Here is an 18,538-nt window from a genome sequence, read left to right as displayed (position 1 = left end):
ACCCACGGCCCAGTGAAGAGTGTGTTCTGCTGCAGATCCTGGAGCCTGTTTATCTGCGGGGGATATAAGAGATGACTGGAGCTGGTGAGACAGTCAGGCTGAAGGGCCAGTGAGTGCTGCGTAAAACTCGCAGTAACTGGAAGAGATCATTGCAGCTGTTTGATCCCTGTAATCGGGACTGTCACAGTGGGAATTGGGGGGCGGAGAATGCAATAATTTAGGACTGAGTGGAGCTGAGTTGGAGAGAATTGAAAACTGGCTGTTTACACTGACTGCTGTGCAAATAAGGCCTCTGCTCAGGATCACGGGCCGAACAGGGGAGTCGAGGCTGAGGAGTTAGAGCTCCCCTGATGGCGCAGTGGGCAAGTGCACTGCTGGATGTAGAACCTCCTACACATCCCGGCTCAATCCCTGCTCTGTGCTGAGTCAGTTAACTGGGACTGGACAGTGGTGGAGGGATGATATTATGTCTGGCAAAATTCTCATTCTTGTTTCCAAATCCCTCCATGGCCTCACCCCTCCCTATCTCTCTAATCTCCTCCATCTCCACAACACCCCCCCCCACCCCCCCGAGATCTCTGCGCTCCTCTAATTCTGGCCTCTTGAGCATCCCTAATTATAATCGCTCCACCATTGGTGGCCGTGCCTTCTGTTGCCTGGGTCCTAAGCTCTGGAATTCCCTCCCTAAACCTCTCCACCTCTCTCTCCTCCTTTAAGACGCTCCTTAAAACCGACCTCTTTGACCAAGCTTTTGGTCATCTGCCCTAATATCTCTTTATGTGGCTCGGTGTCAAATTTTGTTTGATAATCACTCCTGTGAAGCGCCTTGGGACGCTTATTAACTTATTACTCTACAGGTGCTATAAAATACAAGTTGTGCTGTCTCCACTGTCCCCAGACACTGAAGAGAAAAACCCAGCCGGGGTCCCCGGCCCTGATTGCTCTATTATTACCACATGTCCCTGAAGCAGAATCGACGCACATGCTGACCGTGTCCAGGGTGGGGACAGCAAGCATGATGTGCAGATTTGTGTGTTGGGGGTGGGGTGGGGAGAGAAAGCCGTCACATTACATATTTCATATTCACCAGGAGCCGCATGAACTTGTTTCCTTACGTCTGGAATTTCAATATCACTGGTAACGCAACTTGAATCAAATATATAAAATAAAAAGCTTGAGTGACAAGATTAAGGAATGTGGAAAGTGAAGAGCTCTCGCTCCCCGACTACTGAATGAGCCCAAGGCGCAGATAGCTGTAACAGCATCTCCCGACAAGACCAGATTTAACTCATTTGACCTAATTCATTATTATTGATTTAAAGAAAAAAACCTCAGCGAGGGAAGTGTTGCTAATTTTTCAGCTTGTGATGATGTGAAAGAAAAGCGATGTTGCTGGAAGGCCGAGTCTCCGGCCTACAGAGAGGCTCCTGCTGTAACCTCACTCCCAGCAGCAGGCTTGGCTTTACAGTGACCTTGGTTGACCTTGGTGCAGTTTGCAGCCAAGGTGCCGCACAATTAGCCTAAGCTTTGGGAGGGGCTTGTGAGTTTAGTGTGTAGAACTGATCAACGCCCCGAGTCTTTATGCTGGAGGCTTTCACAATGGTTTAATTTCATTGGGCTGTCGGCGCTCAGGCACTGCCTGTGCCAACAAGTGTCGGATACTGAAGGAGGGAGCTTTCGCTGTCGGACGTTGGGTCTCGCACAGAAGCCTGTTCCCTCCCCACCCTCCACAATGCTGCGACAGACGGTCTGATTGTGGGTCGCTGACGGCAAGCATATTGTTCCGGAATGTCCAGCGCACGCCGGCTAATGTCATGGCCGCTTTTTCCAAGTTGTGTAACAATCTAGACCAGAAATACATTTGCATTCATTCACGTCCACATGTGAACATATTTTTAAAACTTCAAAATTAGAAAATGAAACAATTAATGATGATTATTTTTAAACTTCCATTATGTACAAAGATAAAGAAGCCTGAATCAATGTGGGTGAGTAAAGTTATCAAACTGGGAAAGAATTTGTAATCAACATTTACTCGATTAAGCAGTAAAGCAAACAAAAGCACTTGTATTTATACAGCATCTTTAATGTAGTAAAACGGCCCAAGGCTTTTCACAGGAGTGTTATTATTAAATTAAGTTTGACACCGAGCCACATAAGGAGATATTAGGGCAAGTAACCAAAAGCTTGGTCAAAGTGGTTGGTTTTAAGGAGCGTCTTAAAGGAGGAGAGAGAGGCGGAGAGGTTTAGGGAGGGAATTCCAGAGCTCCGGGCCCAGGCAGCTGAAGGCACGGCCGCCAATGGTGGAGCGATTATAATCAGGGATGCGCAAGAGGGCAGAATTAGAGGAGCGCAGATATCTCGGAGGGTTGTGGGGCTGGAGGAGATTACAGAGATAGGGAGGGGCGAGGCCATGGAGGGATTTAAAAACAAGGATGAGAATTTTAAAATGGAGGCATTGCCAGACCGGGAAAGGCTCCTTAATGATTGTCTGGTCCCAGTGAAGTGAAGCTTGCAGCCGTTCGATTCGAGCACCATTCTAGCCGAAAACAATGGGCTGCCCCCCTCCCCCGCAGACTTTGTATCAGCTCATTTGAATAATTAGTAACTGCCCCCTCGCCGCCCCCAGCACAGCTTTGGCCAATCCGAGTGGAAGATGCGAAACATCTGCCTGGCTGCTACAATTTAAAGGGATGTGGCCACTTAAAGGGAAATAGCTGCATATGGGGCAAAATTAGTTTCTGTCTGTGTAAAAGCTCAAAATGGATTTGAAATATTTACCAGCTGTGTGTCAGGGTGGGGGGTGGGGAGGGGGAGGGAGGGGCGGGAAGGGGGAAAGGGGAAGGAGTATCAGGCAAACATGACACAGAGCCTGTGGGCAAATACTGAAGCGACGCAGAGCCTGACCCCATTGGCAGGCTGATAGAGTGGAGGTACTGCAGGAGGTGGTGCAAAGAAGGTTGCCCTGTTTGGTATTCCAGGGTGCCCTCCCTAAAGAGGCAGCAATTCATGAGGGGAGATCGGAGAGAAACTGGAGAAAGAAGTGAGTTCATGGCTAGGGCAGGGGGGAACCTTAGAGGAAGTTTGGCCCAGTGGGCTAGGGGAAGGAAGGGATGTGGCAGAGGCAGCTGATCGGATGGTCTCAATCTTAGAGACAAAGAAGTCCATGAGCTCCTCACACTACTTGTCGGAGGTGAGGGTGGAGGAAACAGGGGAGAGGGGTTTAAGAAGACGGTTAGCAGTGGAGAATAGAAGCCGGGGGTTATCTTTGCATTCCAGAATGATTCTGGTATAGTGAGCAATTTTGGCAGACGAGAGCAGGATCCGATAATGCTTTATGTGGTCCAGCCAGATCTGGCGGCGAATGGCGAAACCAGTTGTAGGGAAACACGGCAGCCAATTCGCACACAGCAAGCTCCCACAGGCAACAGAGAGACAAATAACCAGATAATCAGTTTATTGGTGGTGTCAGTTGAGGGCTAGTTATTGGCCAGGACACTTGGAGAACTGCCCTGGTCTTCTACGAATAATCCTGTGAGATCTTTGTTGGGTGTGCGGGGGTGGGGGGGGAGGGGGGGCGGCACGGGGCGGTGCAGGGAATGGATGGTGAGGCAGCTGGTCAGATAGCCACTGGATGCCATCTGCAATGCTCTGCACTATTGGCAGCCCTGGCAGCCGATGAAGGTTGTGTACCCAGTTAAGCTGACCAGTAGTGTGACCGTTTAATGCCAGACTGACCTCTGTGACCATGGGAAGGGTCGTCCTTGTTGATGAATTTGTCTGCAGTTCGGCCTCGAGGTGGCATAGCTACGTGACTCCCTCCCTTGACGGATTCCTGTGACGTGCCCAGGAGGGACTGCCTGGGGCAGTAACTATGGGTGCTGCGGTCAGGAACGATGCTGGTGCAGAGGCCCTCATGCACTGCTCTCCGCCCTCCGTACTTTGGAGCATCCTGCAATCCCGAAAGGAATGCCCATTCTGACCACTTTGCTTGCTGCGAACTTTGAAAGAAAGACTTGCATTTCTATAGCGCCTTTCACGACCAGCGGACGTCCCAAAGCGCGGTGCAGCCAATGAAGTACTTTTTGAAGTGTGGTCTCTGTTGTAATGTGGGAATCGCAGCAGCCAATTTGCGCACAGCAAGCTCCCACAAACCGCAATGTGATAATGACCAGATAATCTGCTTTAGTGAAGTTGATTGAGGGATAAATATTGGCCCCAGAACACCGGGGAGAACTGGGGATATAGAGGCACTGGAGAAGGTGCAGAGAAGATTTACAAGGATGATACCAGAAATGCGAGGGTATACATATCAGGAAAGGATGAACAGGCTGGGTCTCTTTTCTCTTGAAAAAAGAAGGCTGAAGGGTGACCTAATAGAGGTCTTTAAAATTATGAAAGGTTTTGATAGAGTGGATACAGAGAGAATGTTTCCACTTGTGGGGAAGAGCAAAACTAGAGGCCATCAATATAAGATAGTCCCCAAGAAATTCAATCGGGAATTCAGAAGAAACTTCTTTACCCAGAGAGTGGTGAGAATGTGGAACTCGCTGCCACAGGGAGTGGTTGAAGCAAATAGTATAGATGTATTTAAGGGGAGGCTGGACAAGCACAGGAGGGAGAAGGGAATAGAGGGTTACGCTGATAGATTTAGATGAGGAAAGACGGGAGGAGGCTCGAGTAGAGCATAAACACCGGCATGGACTGGTTGGGCCGAATGGCCTGTTCCTGTGCCGTATATCCGATGTAATCCTGGGTGATTGGGCAGAAACATGGCAAATGCACTATAATGTGGATAAATGCGAGGTTATCCACTTTGGTGACAAAAACAGGAAGGCAGATTATTATTTGAACGGCAATAGATTGGGAGAAGGGGAAGCGCAACGAGACCTGGGTGTCCTTGTGCACCAGGCACTGAAGGTAAGCATGCAGGTGCAGCAGGCGGTTAAGAAGGCAAATGGTATGTTGGCCTTCGTAGCAAGAGGATTCGAGGACAGGAGCAAGGATGTCTTGCTGCAGTTGTACAGGGCCTTGGTGAGACCGCACCTTGAGTATTGTGTGCAGTTTTGGTCGCCTTATCTGAGGAAAGATGTTCTTGCCATGGAAGGAGTGCAGTGAAGATTCACCAGGCTGATACCTGGGATGGCAGGAATGACGTATGAGGAGAGATTGGGTCGATTGGGCTTATACTCACTGGAGTTTAGAAGATTGAGAGGGGATCTCATCGAAACTTATAAAATTCTGTCAGGCCTGGACAGACTAGATGCAGGAAGGATGTTTATGATGGCCGGGGAGTCCAGAACCAGGGGTCACAGTCTAAGGATAAGGGGAAAGCCATTTAGGACTGAAATGAGGAGGAATTTCTTCACCCAGAGAGTGGTGAACCTGTGGAATTCTCTGCCACAGAGGGTGGTGGAGGCCAGTTCATTAAATATATTCAAGAAAGAGTTGGATATATTTCTTAAGGCTAAAGGGATCAAGGGATATGGGGAGAAGGCAGGGACCGGGTACTGAATTTGGATGATTAGCCATGATCTCATTGAATGGCGGAGCAGGCTCGAAGGGCCGAATGGCCTACTCCTGCTCCTAGTTTCTATGGCCTAGAAATTGAGTTGGCGCCGCGCCAGGGCTTTAGCGCCAGAAATTTAGCGCCGGCGCTAAGTCCCCCTGCGTGCGCCAAAAATTCAGCAGCGCCGCGCCCAGACAGCTGCCGGCGCTACTGGCGGGCGTGAGCGCCTCCCAATGGGCGCTGACTGCCACATTGCGGCGCTAATCCGGCGCTGCGGGACCCGATGCGGTGCGGCAGGCTGGGGAAGTGCAGGCCTCCTCCTTCAGTTAAGGAGGAGCTGCCTGCACCCGCCCGCTGTCCGTTCAAATATTGAAAAAAATGAGCCCGGCACCTCGGACAAGTGCCGGGCTTGCAGGCCAGACGCATCTGTTCCGCGGGGGGGGGCGGTGGAGGAGTCCGGGGAGGGAGGTGCGGGCTGGCGGGAAAGCGGCCGGCCGCCGCGCGACCTTAATGCGCCGGCGCTAACTCGGGGAAGACTCGGTTGAAAAAATCTTAGTTGCGGCTGCCACGGGCGAGGCGGCCGCAACTCAATTTCGGCGCTGGGGCCCGTCACCACGGCAACCGGGACGCTGCGCACACCGATGACGTCATCAGTGCCGGCGCAGCGCAACCGGTCTACCGCCGATTCTAGGGCCCCAGGGAATTTCTAAACTGGCCATAACTCCAGCGCTAGGCCCTCTAGCGCCTCAAATGCGGCGCTAAGGCTACTCAATTTCTAGGCCTATGTTTCTATATATTCTGTGGGTACGGTAGCATAGAGGTTATGTTACTGGACTAGTAATCCAGAGGTCTGGTCTAATGATCTGGAATAGATGAATTCAAACCCCACCACAGCAGCTGGGGAATTTAAATTCAATTAATTAAATAATAAAAAGCTGGTATCAGTAATGGTGACCATGAAACTACCGGATTGTTGTAAAAACCCATCTGGTTCACTAATGTCCTTTAGGGAAGGAAATCTGCCGCCCTTACCCGGTCTGGCCTATATGTGACTCCAGACCCACAACAATGTGGTTGACTCTTAACTGCTCCTGAAATGGCCGAGCGAGACACTCCGTTGTATTCAAGAAGGCGGCTCACCACCACCTTCTCAAGGGTAATTAGGGATGGGCAATAAATGCTGGCCTTACCAGCGACGTCCACATCCCAAGAACAAATAAAAAATACTTGTGTACGAACATCTTAACACCTTCCTCTGAAATTTGTTCCTTACCTGTTTCAAATAAATGGATTCACTTCTCCACTGAAATAGGGAGGCACTGCAGCACGACACATTAACCATTTGTTCTCTCATGGTGTAACGAGACTGTGAAGTAAGGGCAAAGCAGCTCGAGGTTTAGGTATTGACTGAAACTTTACCCACACTTCACAATATTGTTAAACTTTGACAGCTGATGTCTACCAGGTGAACTTTATTTGTTGCGGTTGTCTGTTTTCTGCCCAGTGCCAGTGTCTGCAGCCCATGTGATAACCAGCAGTTTCTGTTGCTGAAATGTTTTCGCAGTGTAGGTGAGTGTAAAATGGCACCGTGCTACAAGCCTGCAGTCTCACCCCGACTGTAATCTACAAGAAGTGCCCCCAATTGTACGGAAGCCACACGGCGTGGGCAGGAGACTGGCCCGTGCAGTCAGTAGGACCAGTAACCCACACAGACCGCCCCCCGCACCCACCACCCGCCATCCCAGACTAGCTCCCTGGCGACACAATGGGAAAGTTGTGAGCTTGGCTGCAGTAAGGCTGCTGTTTTAGCAGGTCAGCAGTGAGGGTCCGACCTCTTCCAGCTGTCGCAGCTGAACCATCCAGCTCGTGACAACGTAAAGTTCCAAATGGCATTGAAGGCACAGCAGCCACCCCCGTCCCCCCGGTGTGCCCATCAGCAATCAACCTGCTCCATGCCTCCACCAGTGGCGTTTATAGAACAGCTGGCGGTGTGGGTGCCTCCCGGGCCCAGATGTGACTCGTTGAATTTTTGCTGCCTTCTGTAGTATGAACCACGGCTTCAATGCTTCTCTTTTAATATTTATTCAACGTGAAATGCATGGGTGCCTGCAGCAGGAAGCCAAAGAACAATCAACAGACCAAATATAAACCAGCAGAAAAACAGAGACAACAACATACGGCCTGATTGCCTTGTGCCCTTTTGATGCCCGGCACCAGGCCCTTTTGAGCTCCACATTTTAAGACTGTGCGCTGGATTTTCAGTGCGAGGTGTTGAAAGTTTTGTCCCAAATAACTAACCCGAGGTAAGCTGCAGTGCACAAAGCTGGACGTCCCACGTGTGTTATAAGCCTCCGTTAAATCATCGTCCCAATTAGATGGTGGCAGGACCTTTGTTATATTGTCTTTTGTGGAACATTCACTGTTGCTCACAACATGCTTGGCTTCCAAGCGCCAATCTTATGTTATCTCATTGAAACATGTAAGATTCTGAGGGGGTTTGACAGGGTAGATGCTGTGAGGTTGTTTCCCCTGGATGGAGAGGCTAAAGCTAGGGGGCACAGTCTCAGAGTAAGGGGTCGGCTAATAAGGCCTGAGGTGAGGAGGAATTTCTTCAGTCAGAGGTTTGTGAATCTTTAGAATCCTCTACCCCAAAGGCCTGTGGATGCTGAGTCAATGAATATATTCAAGAATGAGATATTTGGACTCTAGTGGAATCAAGGGATATGGAGATCGGGGGGGAAAGTGGAGTTGAGGTAGAAGATCAGCCATGATCTTATTGAATGGCGGAGCAGGCTCGAGGGGCCAAATGGCCGACTCCTGCTCCTAATTCTTATGTTCTTATGCGCCATGTTATAGTGTGGGCAGCCATTACTGGGAACCATGTTTCTGTATAGACTCTGACAGTGTACCCGATTAATCTTTTTTGTTCAGGTGTAACCTGTGCTGCATTTCCTTTAAGACACACCGCGGTTTACTGCGTCATAATGCCATTATCCACAAGCAACTTCCAACAGACGTTTCGGGAAAGCCTTATATCCAGAACAATCCCACAATTCCCGTGGGCTTCCATGACCTTGGATTCATCGACTTCTCCTGCAGGAAGTTCCCCCTCATTTCTCAGGTAAACTTGATAAATAATTCCTAATGACTGATTCGGGGAAGATAAATTAGCATTCTCTCTTTCTCTGACTCGTGAAATAATTTCTGGTGTTAATGTATCTTACCATTTTCCTCCACCCCTTCCAATTTTTCTCCCTGATAGTCTCTTCTTGCAGCTCCCCCCATTTCTCCTTCCTGAGGACAACAGGTCCTGACGGGGTGCAGTTCAACACTCTGATAACTCACCAATTTGGCCCGGCACATTGAGTGGCATCGGGGCATCGGAGCCAAACCCCACCCTGTCCTCATTTGACATCCACTGATGCATTCTTTCCAGTAGAAATTGATGGCAATCAGGAGCTGCAATCCTGCCCAACAGCTCCCGACCCAGGCCACATTTTCCAAAAGCCAACTCCATGTCCTGGGACCATCTTCCTCAGCAGCAGGCACCACACCTTCAACCGTCCTGTCTGTGTCGCTCAGTAATATATCACACAGCTTGGTTTGGGTTCCACCAGGACCGCTCAGCTCCAGACCTCATTACAGCCTTGGGCTGAACATGGACAAAGGAGCTGAATTCCAGAGGTGAGGTGAGAGCGACTGCCCTTGGCATCAAGGCAGCATTTGACCGAGTGTGGCATCAAGGAGCCTGAATAAAGTTAGTGGGGATCAGGGAGAAAACTCTCCACTGGCTGGAGTCATACCTAGCACAAAGGAAGATGGTTGTGGTGGTTGAAGGTCAATCATCACAGCCCCAGGACATCGCTGCAGGAGTTCCTCAGGGCAGTGTCCTAGGCCCAACCATCTTCAGTTGCTTCATCAATGAACTTCCCTCCAACATAAGGTCAGAAATGGGAATGTTCGCTGATGACTGCAGTGTTCAGTGCCATTCACAACTCCTCAGATAATGAAGCAGTCCGTGCCCGCATGCAGCAAGACCTGGACGACATTCAGGCTTGGGCTGATAAGTGGCAGGTAACATTCGTGCCACACAAGTGCCAGGCAATGATTATTCCCAACAAGAGAGAGACTAATCATTGCCCCTTGACATTCAACGGCATACCCATCGCCAAATCCCCCACCATCAACATCCTGGGGGGTCACCATTGACCAGAAACTTAACTGGACCAGCCACATAAATACTGTGGCAACAAGAGCAGGTCAGAGGCTGGGTATTCTGTGGCGAGTGTCTCACCTCCTGACTCCCCAAAGCCTTTCCACCATCTACAAGGCACAAGTCAGGAGTGTGCTGGAATACTCTCCACTGGCCTGGATGAGTGCAGCTCCAACAACACTCAAGAAGCTCGACACCATCCAGGACAAAGCAGCCCGCTTGATTGGTACCCCATCCACCACCTTAAACATTCACTCCCTCCACCACCGGCGCACCGTGGCTGCAGTGTGTACCATCTACTAGATGCACTGCAGCAACTCGCCAAGGCTTCTTCGGCAGCACCTCCCAAACCCGCGACCTCTACCACCTAGAATGACAAGGGCAGCAGGCGCATGGGAACACCACCACCTCCAAGTTCCCCTCCAAGTCACACACCATCCTGACTTGGAAATATATCGGCTGTTCCTTCATCGTCGCTGGGTCAAAATCCTGGAACTCCCTCCCTAACAGCACTTCAAGATGAAGGCGGCTCACCACCACCTTCTCGAGGGCAGCTAGAGATGGACAATAAACGCTGGCCTTGCCAGGAACACCCACATCCCGAGAATGAATAAAAAAATGTACATTTACTCACTGAGTCATGGGGTGGAGGGAAATTCTCATTATTTTCAGTGACTTATAACTTTTCATAGGAATATTTCCTTATATACCAGAGCCTCTGATATAACACACGCTGGGGGTGATGTTGGGAGTGGGGGGTGAGCCCAACAGCTACCCAGAGGAGTCAGCGTGAGAACTGATTTTCCTGGTGTGCCCTGATTTATAATGCGGTCGGTGAGCTGCCAGCGTGAAATTGCCCTGACAGACAGCTCACCGATTTGGGAGGGACCTCTTGTGACGGACCTCCAGCAGCATCTTACTAAGGAGGTGTGGAGCAGCAGCCCACATGTGTGCGGAACGTACAGCAGGAACTGCAGAACATTTCAGAGACATTAAGGTGGAAAACCCACAAGCGACTTCCAGGAAAATATCTTCAAAAGCGCCATCCAACTTTACCTGACAGCAGTTGAGGGTTGTCATAAATCTCATCATCGAGAAACTACCTATGAAATAACACTGGACGGCCAGCTGCTGGCGCCGTCCAAGGAGTATAAATACTCGGGCGTTGGCCCCAGCTTTCCAGGGACATTTTGTAAAGACAAGGAACTAGTGAAGTACAACTAGACCTCCATGTTTTGAAACAAGTTGATTAAAGCCTTGCTTTACGCTCAAACCAAGTGCATAGTGAGTTTTATTACGTCAGGGGTCCCTTTAATTGCCCCCTCCCGATCTGTACTGCGCATGGATGGTGGGCAGGAGCAGGAATTGCCGATTGCGCACCAGGCAGAGATGGTCTTAATTGCATCCCTTGACCCCTATTTTCATGTATGGATGAGGTTTCCGATGCAACCTCTGGCGAGCCTGCCCAAAAATTGCGACACAGCTCGACGCAGTGGTAAGTCGGCGCGGCCACTTGCTGCTTGATTGCAGTTCCACTACCATCCCAGATTTAAGTGCAAACTGGGCAGTCGCGACACCAGAATTGCCCCCGTTAGTGGGGGGCATTCTTGCTGATATAGAAAGCAGGTTAGACGTCATCTCCATAATTTTTTTTTTCCAAAGCATTTCAACACAAATGCATACAAAGATACAGAACAAAATTTTCACATATTACGAGATCGTGCACCGAGTGCAGAGCCTCTCGTGATGAGAATGCAACTTGAGAATCTGGCTTGAGTGTCCGTGCACCCAGTGTTTGGCGCTAAAGATTTATCTAACCACTGATTTTAATGGTCAGAAAACAGGGAGGACGGTGAATTGGAGGACACGGACTCCACGATATCTTCTCCCATTTCAGGGCTATTGGATATTGTCGTGGTATAGCAGAAACATAGTAAGGAACAGCAAAGAAGGCATCAGATATCTATCAAAAGGGCAGGTTAATTTGTTAAAGTTGTGATTTACCGTTTGAACTGGATGGTGTAGTGTACATGAAAACACATTGCACTGCAGAAAATAATCAAAAAGGCTAATGGAATGCTGGCCTTTATATCTAGAGGACTAGAGTACAAGGGGGTAGAAGTTATGCTGCAGCTGTACAAAGCCCTGGTTAGACCACACCTGGAGCACTGGGAGCAGTTCTGGGCACCACACCTTAGGAAGGATATATTGGTCTTGGAGGGAGAGCAGCGTAGGTTTACCAGAATGATACCCGGACTTCAAGGGTTAAATTACGAGGAGAGATTACACAAACTAGGGTTGTATTCCCTCGAACTTAGAAGGTTAAGGGGTGATCTGATTGAAGTTTTCAAGATATTAAGGGGAACAGATAGGGTAGAGAGAGAGAAACTATTTCCGCTGGTTGGGGAGTCTAGGACTAGGGGGCAGAGTCTAAAAATTAGAGCCAGACCTTTCAGGAGTGAACTTAGGAAACACTTCTACACACAAAGGGTGGTAGAAGTTTGGAACCTGCTTCCGTAAACGGCAATTGATGCTAGATCAATTGTTAATTTTAAATCGGAGATTGATAGCTTTCTGTTAACCAAAGGTATTAAGGGATATGGGCCAAAGGCAAGTGTATGGAGTTAGGTCACAGATCAGCCATGATCTCATTGAATGGCGGAGCAGGCTCGAGGGGCTGAATGGCCTCCTCCTGTTCCTATGTTTCTTTGGCTTCATATGTATGTAGCTTCATTGTGCAGTAAATAGGCCAAAAACAGCCCATTTTGGTCACTTCACAAGTAACGTGCTCCGCACATTCAGCTAAAACATTCACTGTCCAGTTTAGTCCAAATGAACATGGCTGTTGCAGTGGGTTGGACACTGACCCTCACCTCTGGGACCTGGGTTTGCCGTAGGCCCAGACGGATTGGATGAAGGTCTCTGTCCGACGGCTGTCAATGGGTTTGAGCAATCTCCAATCCATTTTCGAACAGGCGTGAGTCAAAGTACAAAACTGCCCCTAATTTGGTAACTGATTGACAGCGTCGTGCGAAGAAGCCCCGGGAGTACTGTTGTGGGAAATGGAATAATATCGCGGTCGGCAGTAGCGGACGCTGCTCGCAGGTTGAAGTTAAGGCATGTGTTGAGGGTAGAAGGAACTTTACTCTGCATCTGGCTGTGAGACCGAAACCAGGAAGTGCTTCAAACTGTCCCACTCACCATCCCTCAATTTGAAGAGCATAAAATTCACACGCACAAAAAAATGTAATTCCTTCATTAGACGAACAAATCCAGAAGCCGAGTTTTACGAGGGTGCCCCTAATATACAAATTAAGGTGTATTTCTGTGTGAATGGAAACCTGTGCCGCCATTTTGCCTTCATTTTAATTTTATTTCTGCCACAGGTCTGGTCTGAAGTAAACCTGAGGAGATGCACCAGCAGGTTTCACCGGTTTGTCTGTGAGATGTGTAACAAAGCCTTTCCGATGCTCGCCGCGCTGAGCTTGCACATGGAAACTCACAGAGGACAACTGGGAGGAGGCCAACCCAAACCAGAGCCTCTGCAATTGCCCAAGGTGGACTTAAAGCAGAAAGCCTTCATGTCATCGTTGGGCCTGCAGCACGCCAAAGAGGTTAAGACGGTAAAACAAGAGGCAAACACCGAATTCGATATCCACGGTATTTGGGTAGAAACAGCCCAGTGGAACCTACCTCAAGAGGCCAACTGTGCTACTGTGAAGAATCAGCCACCCATAGACCTGGCCTCCCTGGGAGCTACCCTGTCTTCTCTCTCACCACTTCAAGACAAGGTTAAGATTCTGGCCTTGCAGCCGTTCCAGAAAGGTTTTATAATCCAGCCTGACAGCAGTATCGTGGTAAAGCCAATCTCCAGCGAGTCTGCCATCGAACTCGCCGACATTCAGCAGATCCTGAAAATGGCTTCATCCGCTCCTTCTCAGATCAGTCTTCCACCGCTGTCCAAGGCACCTTCCATCCCGACCCAGTCCATTTACAGGCAGATGCCTCCACTGAAGCCAAAGCCCCTGGTCACCCCGTGCACTGTCGTCGTGGCGTCCACACCGCCTCCACTCGTGAGTGCCCAGCAGGCGTCCCCTGGGTGCATCAGTCCCAACCTCCCTCCTCCCCCACTGAAGCTTGTAAAGTCGGCGACTGAATCTGCGTCCATTCCTCAGGATCTGAAGCTAAAATCCATCAGTGGACCTCAGCCTTTCCTTCAGCCCAAGACCGAGCCCTTGAGCCCAATTGAAATGAAAACTCAGCTTGAGCAAGATAGCATTATCGAAGCGTTGATGCCCATGGAAATCAATGGCGCTATCAAACAGGAAGTAATGGACGGAGACCTCAAAGCCATGATGACAGGGGCGTCCAACAAGAAGGTTCCAGCGTTAAAGAAAGTCTTGTATCCCTGTCGCTTTTGTGACCAGGTGTTCGCTTTCTCTGGAGTTCTGAAAGCTCATATACGCTCACATCTGGGTATCTCGCCATACCAGTGCAACATCTGCACTTACATTGCTGCAGACAAGGCAGCGTTAATCCGCCACCTGAGAACGCACAGCGGGGAGCGGCCTTTCATTTGTAAGATCTGTCACTACCCTTTCACGGTGAAAGCAAACTGTGAGAGGCACCTGCGAAAGAAGCACCTCAAGATGAGCAGGAAGGACATTGAGAAGAATATCGAGTACGTGCAAAGCCACACGGCTGAGCTGGTAGACTCTTTCTGCTCCCCGGACACTGTCTGCAAGTACTGTGGCGAAGACCTGAAGTATTACAGGGCGTTGCGGCACCATCTGAGGACACACAGCAGCTGCCAGAAAAAGCCCTTTGAATGTAAAGAATGCAACATGGGCTTCTCCACAAAGAACAATTGCATCCGCCACATTCTCAAACAGCACACACACGTAGAAGAGAAAGAGATCGAGAAGCACATACTGTTAGTTGATTGCCTGGTGGGTGAAAACGGAGCTGTGTCGCCCACCTTCTCCGAGGAGAGTGTTTCTGCGGACAGCTCCCCGGTGTCGTATAAGGAGCCTCAGAATGGGTTTCTCCACGGGCTCTTGCCACAGACCTTAAAAATGGAGCCGCGGAACATCTTTTCCATGGACTTGGACGAACCGTTGGATTTTTCTCAAAAAAATAGAAATGTGTCTTTTCACCCCTACAAACAGGAGAGCCACTTGCTGAAGAGGCTGACTGCACCAATCACACCGTTTGACAGCACCATGGAGCCCATAGACTTATCCGTTCCCAAAAATCCCGTGAAAGAGAAAGTAAATGCAGAAAAAGAGAACAAGGACGAGAGCCAGCTTGCAGTTAACGGCAGCTCGTTTAACTGTCAGCAGTGCCCGTCGACTTTTCAAGCAAAAGGTAACCTTGATAAGCACATAAGTACAAAACATTCTCCACAATTGCAGGGTTTGATTCCAGCCCTCGGCCCTGCAGGCTTCCCCGCTGTCATCGCAAGCACCAGCCTCCTGCGCCCTCTGAGGCCTAAACCTCCTCCGCCACTACTTCTGCCCAAGCCCGCAGCTGCAAAAGAGCTTCCACCCTTAGCTTCCATAGCTCAGATCATTTCCTCCGTCTCATCTGCTCCGGCCTTGTTGAAAAGGGAAGTCATGGACAGTACAGAAATAACTAAATGTGCCTCCTTGTCTGACAAAGCAGAGGACTTGAAGACATCGCCCACAACAAAGGCCGCTTCCCAATCGGAGCCTAACGACACCGCTAAGACGTTGGCCAACCAGCACGCTGTAGAGAAAACTTCAGTCGGCACCTTGGGACCAAGCAAGAGGAAGGGGAGGAGGAGAGGGATCAAGTACAAGAAGATTCGGCCCAATGTAAGCGGCGGTGTGGACCCCGAGTCCAGCGGAGAATTTGCCAGCGTGGAAAGGATGTTGGCCACTACCAACAGCAACAAGTTCCGCCCCTTTCTTCAGTCTGCTAATATCAAAGAGGAACCCAATAAAGATGAACAAAGTACAGAGGAAAAGGAAAAGAGAGACATAAAGATCTTGAAGGGGAAGAAGAATTCATATTCTAACTCGGTGCAAAAGATTACTTGTCCTTACTGCCCACGTCTGTTCCCTTGGGCCAGTTCATTGCAACGTCACATGCTGACACACACAGGTAAGAGTGCAGACATCGGTATTTAGTAATAAATGACATGAGCATGTAATTCTTTCTAGCCCAGAAAAAAACACTTTCAGCCCCGCCCGGCCCCTCCCCAGTATTTTGGCCGCTTCTGCCGTTGAGGCCATGACCTCATGCGGGAACTGATAGCCCCGCTATACCTCACTCAACTAGCTACTCGGTGAGTCAGCCTAGACTCCGAGCGTCTGTTCAACATCGGCAGGGGTGGGGGAGGGGGATTATCGCTCAACGTCTGTATACGTGCGAGTCATTGGATAGCGCCTAACCACTAGCCCAGTGCGGAGGTACGCCTGTAACACCACCATCATTGCCTCAACCGTGAGCAGCTAATGGAGCACAGACCAGAGACTGGTCCACCCTGGGTATCTTGTTTCACCATTGAGAAATGGGAGGTGTCCCAGGGCATGTTAAACGGTCAGTACAGTGGATTGTTACCTCCAGAAAATGACAATTAGTCTCATCCGCTGCCACAAGGAGTGAGCTCACCCTTTCCAGTGATAAAGTCATTTTTAATCCTTTGTAAAATGGATATAACCCCCCCCCCACTCCCAGAATGTTTGCAAAAATAACCCTCCCAGTTTTCCGATGAGGAAACGTTACAAAGTAAAATTTGGGAAAGGTGCAAAAATCAAAGAATGTTTTTATAACTTCCAGTGTTCCTGCAATAAAAGAAAAAAATTCCAATCTTGCTGATTTTCTTTGGGTGCTGATAGGGTTAGGATAGCGTGAGTATTGAGTTTAGTTAGACATCAGGCTAAATGTCATTTAATCATTGATAATTTATTGAAATGCAGCATAGATGTGCATTCATTGACTGAGTTTTATCTTGTTTTGTTTTTTCCTGCTGTGGTTTGATGTGAGGTTTGGTGTGAGCGTGTTCCTGCTGGGTTTCTGAGGAAGCTTAGTTGGGTTGGACTGTTGCATTTGTGACATCTTTGTTGATGTCGAGCAAGAGCCCTAAAGTGTCACCTTGGATTTCTGTGTGCACCGAGTGAGTGACAGCTGAGCTAACGGCACATTAATGGAGCCCTCATCCCTCTGCACACCATTCGAAATACATGGAATAAATTGCAATCGCCCCCACGGTAAAAAGGAGGAAAAGAATGAAGTTCGGGAGAAGGGAACAAGCGTGGATAATTCTGCTTGGGGCTTTTACTGGGCCATTGCTGCTAACTTATCCGACTACAGTATTTCCAGAGTGCGTGGGCGATGGGCTGATGAATAACTAACTTTAAGATGCACTTTCGTAAATGATACTGCATCTGTAGATGATCAAAGTGTACAAGCCGCGGGGCGGACTTTGCTCCTGTACAAATGACCCTCTCAAATGAGAATGGAGTTTGCCGTGGTTTGTGTCGTGCGGTTTCCCTTCACGCAGAGCATCAGATTCTGTGTGGTCCATTTTACAAATAGCTGAGAGTTAATGGTTGGACTTGGATCAACAAACTCAGTCGGCTCGGGGAGGGGGGGGTAAGAGGGGGGCGTCACAACACTGAACTCCTCACATGTTGAGTTCTCAACTTAAGGCCATTTGGTCAGGAGCAGAAGCAGGTGATTCGCCATTGGGAGGGAAAGGAGGAAATTGTAGGGCAAATCCTCGCTTCCCCCCCCCCCCCCCCTCACACCGCCTTCCCTCGGTGCGCCAACATGATGTATCTTCTTGTGGCCCAGTGCTGGGGGCTGGGTGGGGTGGGGGAAGATCCTTTGCCATTTCCATATCTGGAGCGAGGCACTGGGAGACTAAAGGAGGAGAACATACCAAAATCAAAAGCGGATTCAGCGGTTGAAGCACTCAACTCCCAGGCCAGGCACAGGATGAGGGTGAGAGTCCTTCAAAGAGCCGGCACAGGCACGATAGGCCGAATGGCGCCTCTTGTGCTGTGAGTTTCTCTGATTCTATGAGTCCCAGCGACTGCACATCGCTCAGACTTTCCGGTCTTGCTGGGGTGAGTTTTCTTCATCTTTCACTGGGCTCTCTGGAAGGCAAATCGTTCCGTCTTTTGAGAGAGGAAGAAAATCGTCTTGGCGTGATCAATCAGAATGATGGAGAATGGGGTGGGGGGAGGGCGTTAGGCGAAGAGGTTCCACCCTCCTGGTTGAAGGACCACGCATGTTGCCAAGTGTCCCATTAGGAAAAACAAAAATATATATTTAATAACTCCAATTTGCTCAGCACACCACAGTACGTATAACACAGCGTTCTACAATTCTCATTATTGAGATAATGTCATGTGAAATGGACTTAAAACAGCGGCAGGACGCGGCCACTTTGGGTCATTGGAGTAAAAGTATAAACTCCACAAGGGGGCATTAACGAGAGGCACTAAGCAACTCAATTTCTAACCCCAAATGTAAATTTGCTTTTTTTAAAATAAAGCCGTCACAATCCGCCATCTCTGCACTTGTAGACATGGCAAGTGTCCAATATAAAATACGCCAGACTTGCAGAGTAATATTCCACAAAAGCTAAGCTTCCTTGCCAGTGTGAGAATGGCTGAGGGCGCGTGTAAATATGGTACATGAACTGTAGAGTCTTATGGCAGGCAAGGGTTTCTGTGTCGTCCACACCCTGTCCCGCTGTCCTCTGCCCTTGTGGGTCTGCCATTCTTTGATGCAAATGGACTGCTAAACATCACCACAGTTACAGGCGTGTATCAGGTGTGAGC

The 18,538-nt window shown here is 49.4% G+C and overlaps 1 protein-coding gene across 6 annotated transcripts in view; it reads left to right on the top strand.

The window, feature by feature from the left end:
• Positions 1-18,538, top strand: part of rreb1a (ras responsive element binding protein 1a) — a 282,712-nt gene that overhangs the window by 234,323 nt on the left and 29,851 nt on the right. For 5 of the 6 annotated variants that reach the window (XM_085989338.1, XM_085989341.1, XM_085989337.1 and 2 more), the window contains exons 8-9: positions 8,441-8,630; positions 13,109-15,848. In XM_085989338.1, the coding sequence (XP_085845464.1) occupies positions 8,441-8,630; positions 13,109-15,848 (2,930 nt within the window). The remainder of the gene's footprint in view (positions 1-8,440; positions 8,631-13,108; positions 15,849-18,538) is intronic. The other variant, XM_085989343.1, reaches the window with a different exon arrangement.

This window comes from Somniosus microcephalus, chromosome 5, assembly GCF_052327205.1.
Source record: "Somniosus microcephalus isolate GS21.2 chromosome 5, FLI_Smic_1.0, whole genome shotgun sequence".
Taxonomy (NCBI): Eukaryota; Metazoa; Chordata; class Chondrichthyes; order Squaliformes; family Somniosidae; genus Somniosus; species Somniosus microcephalus.
This window is presented reverse-complemented; position numbering and strand designations above follow the sequence as displayed.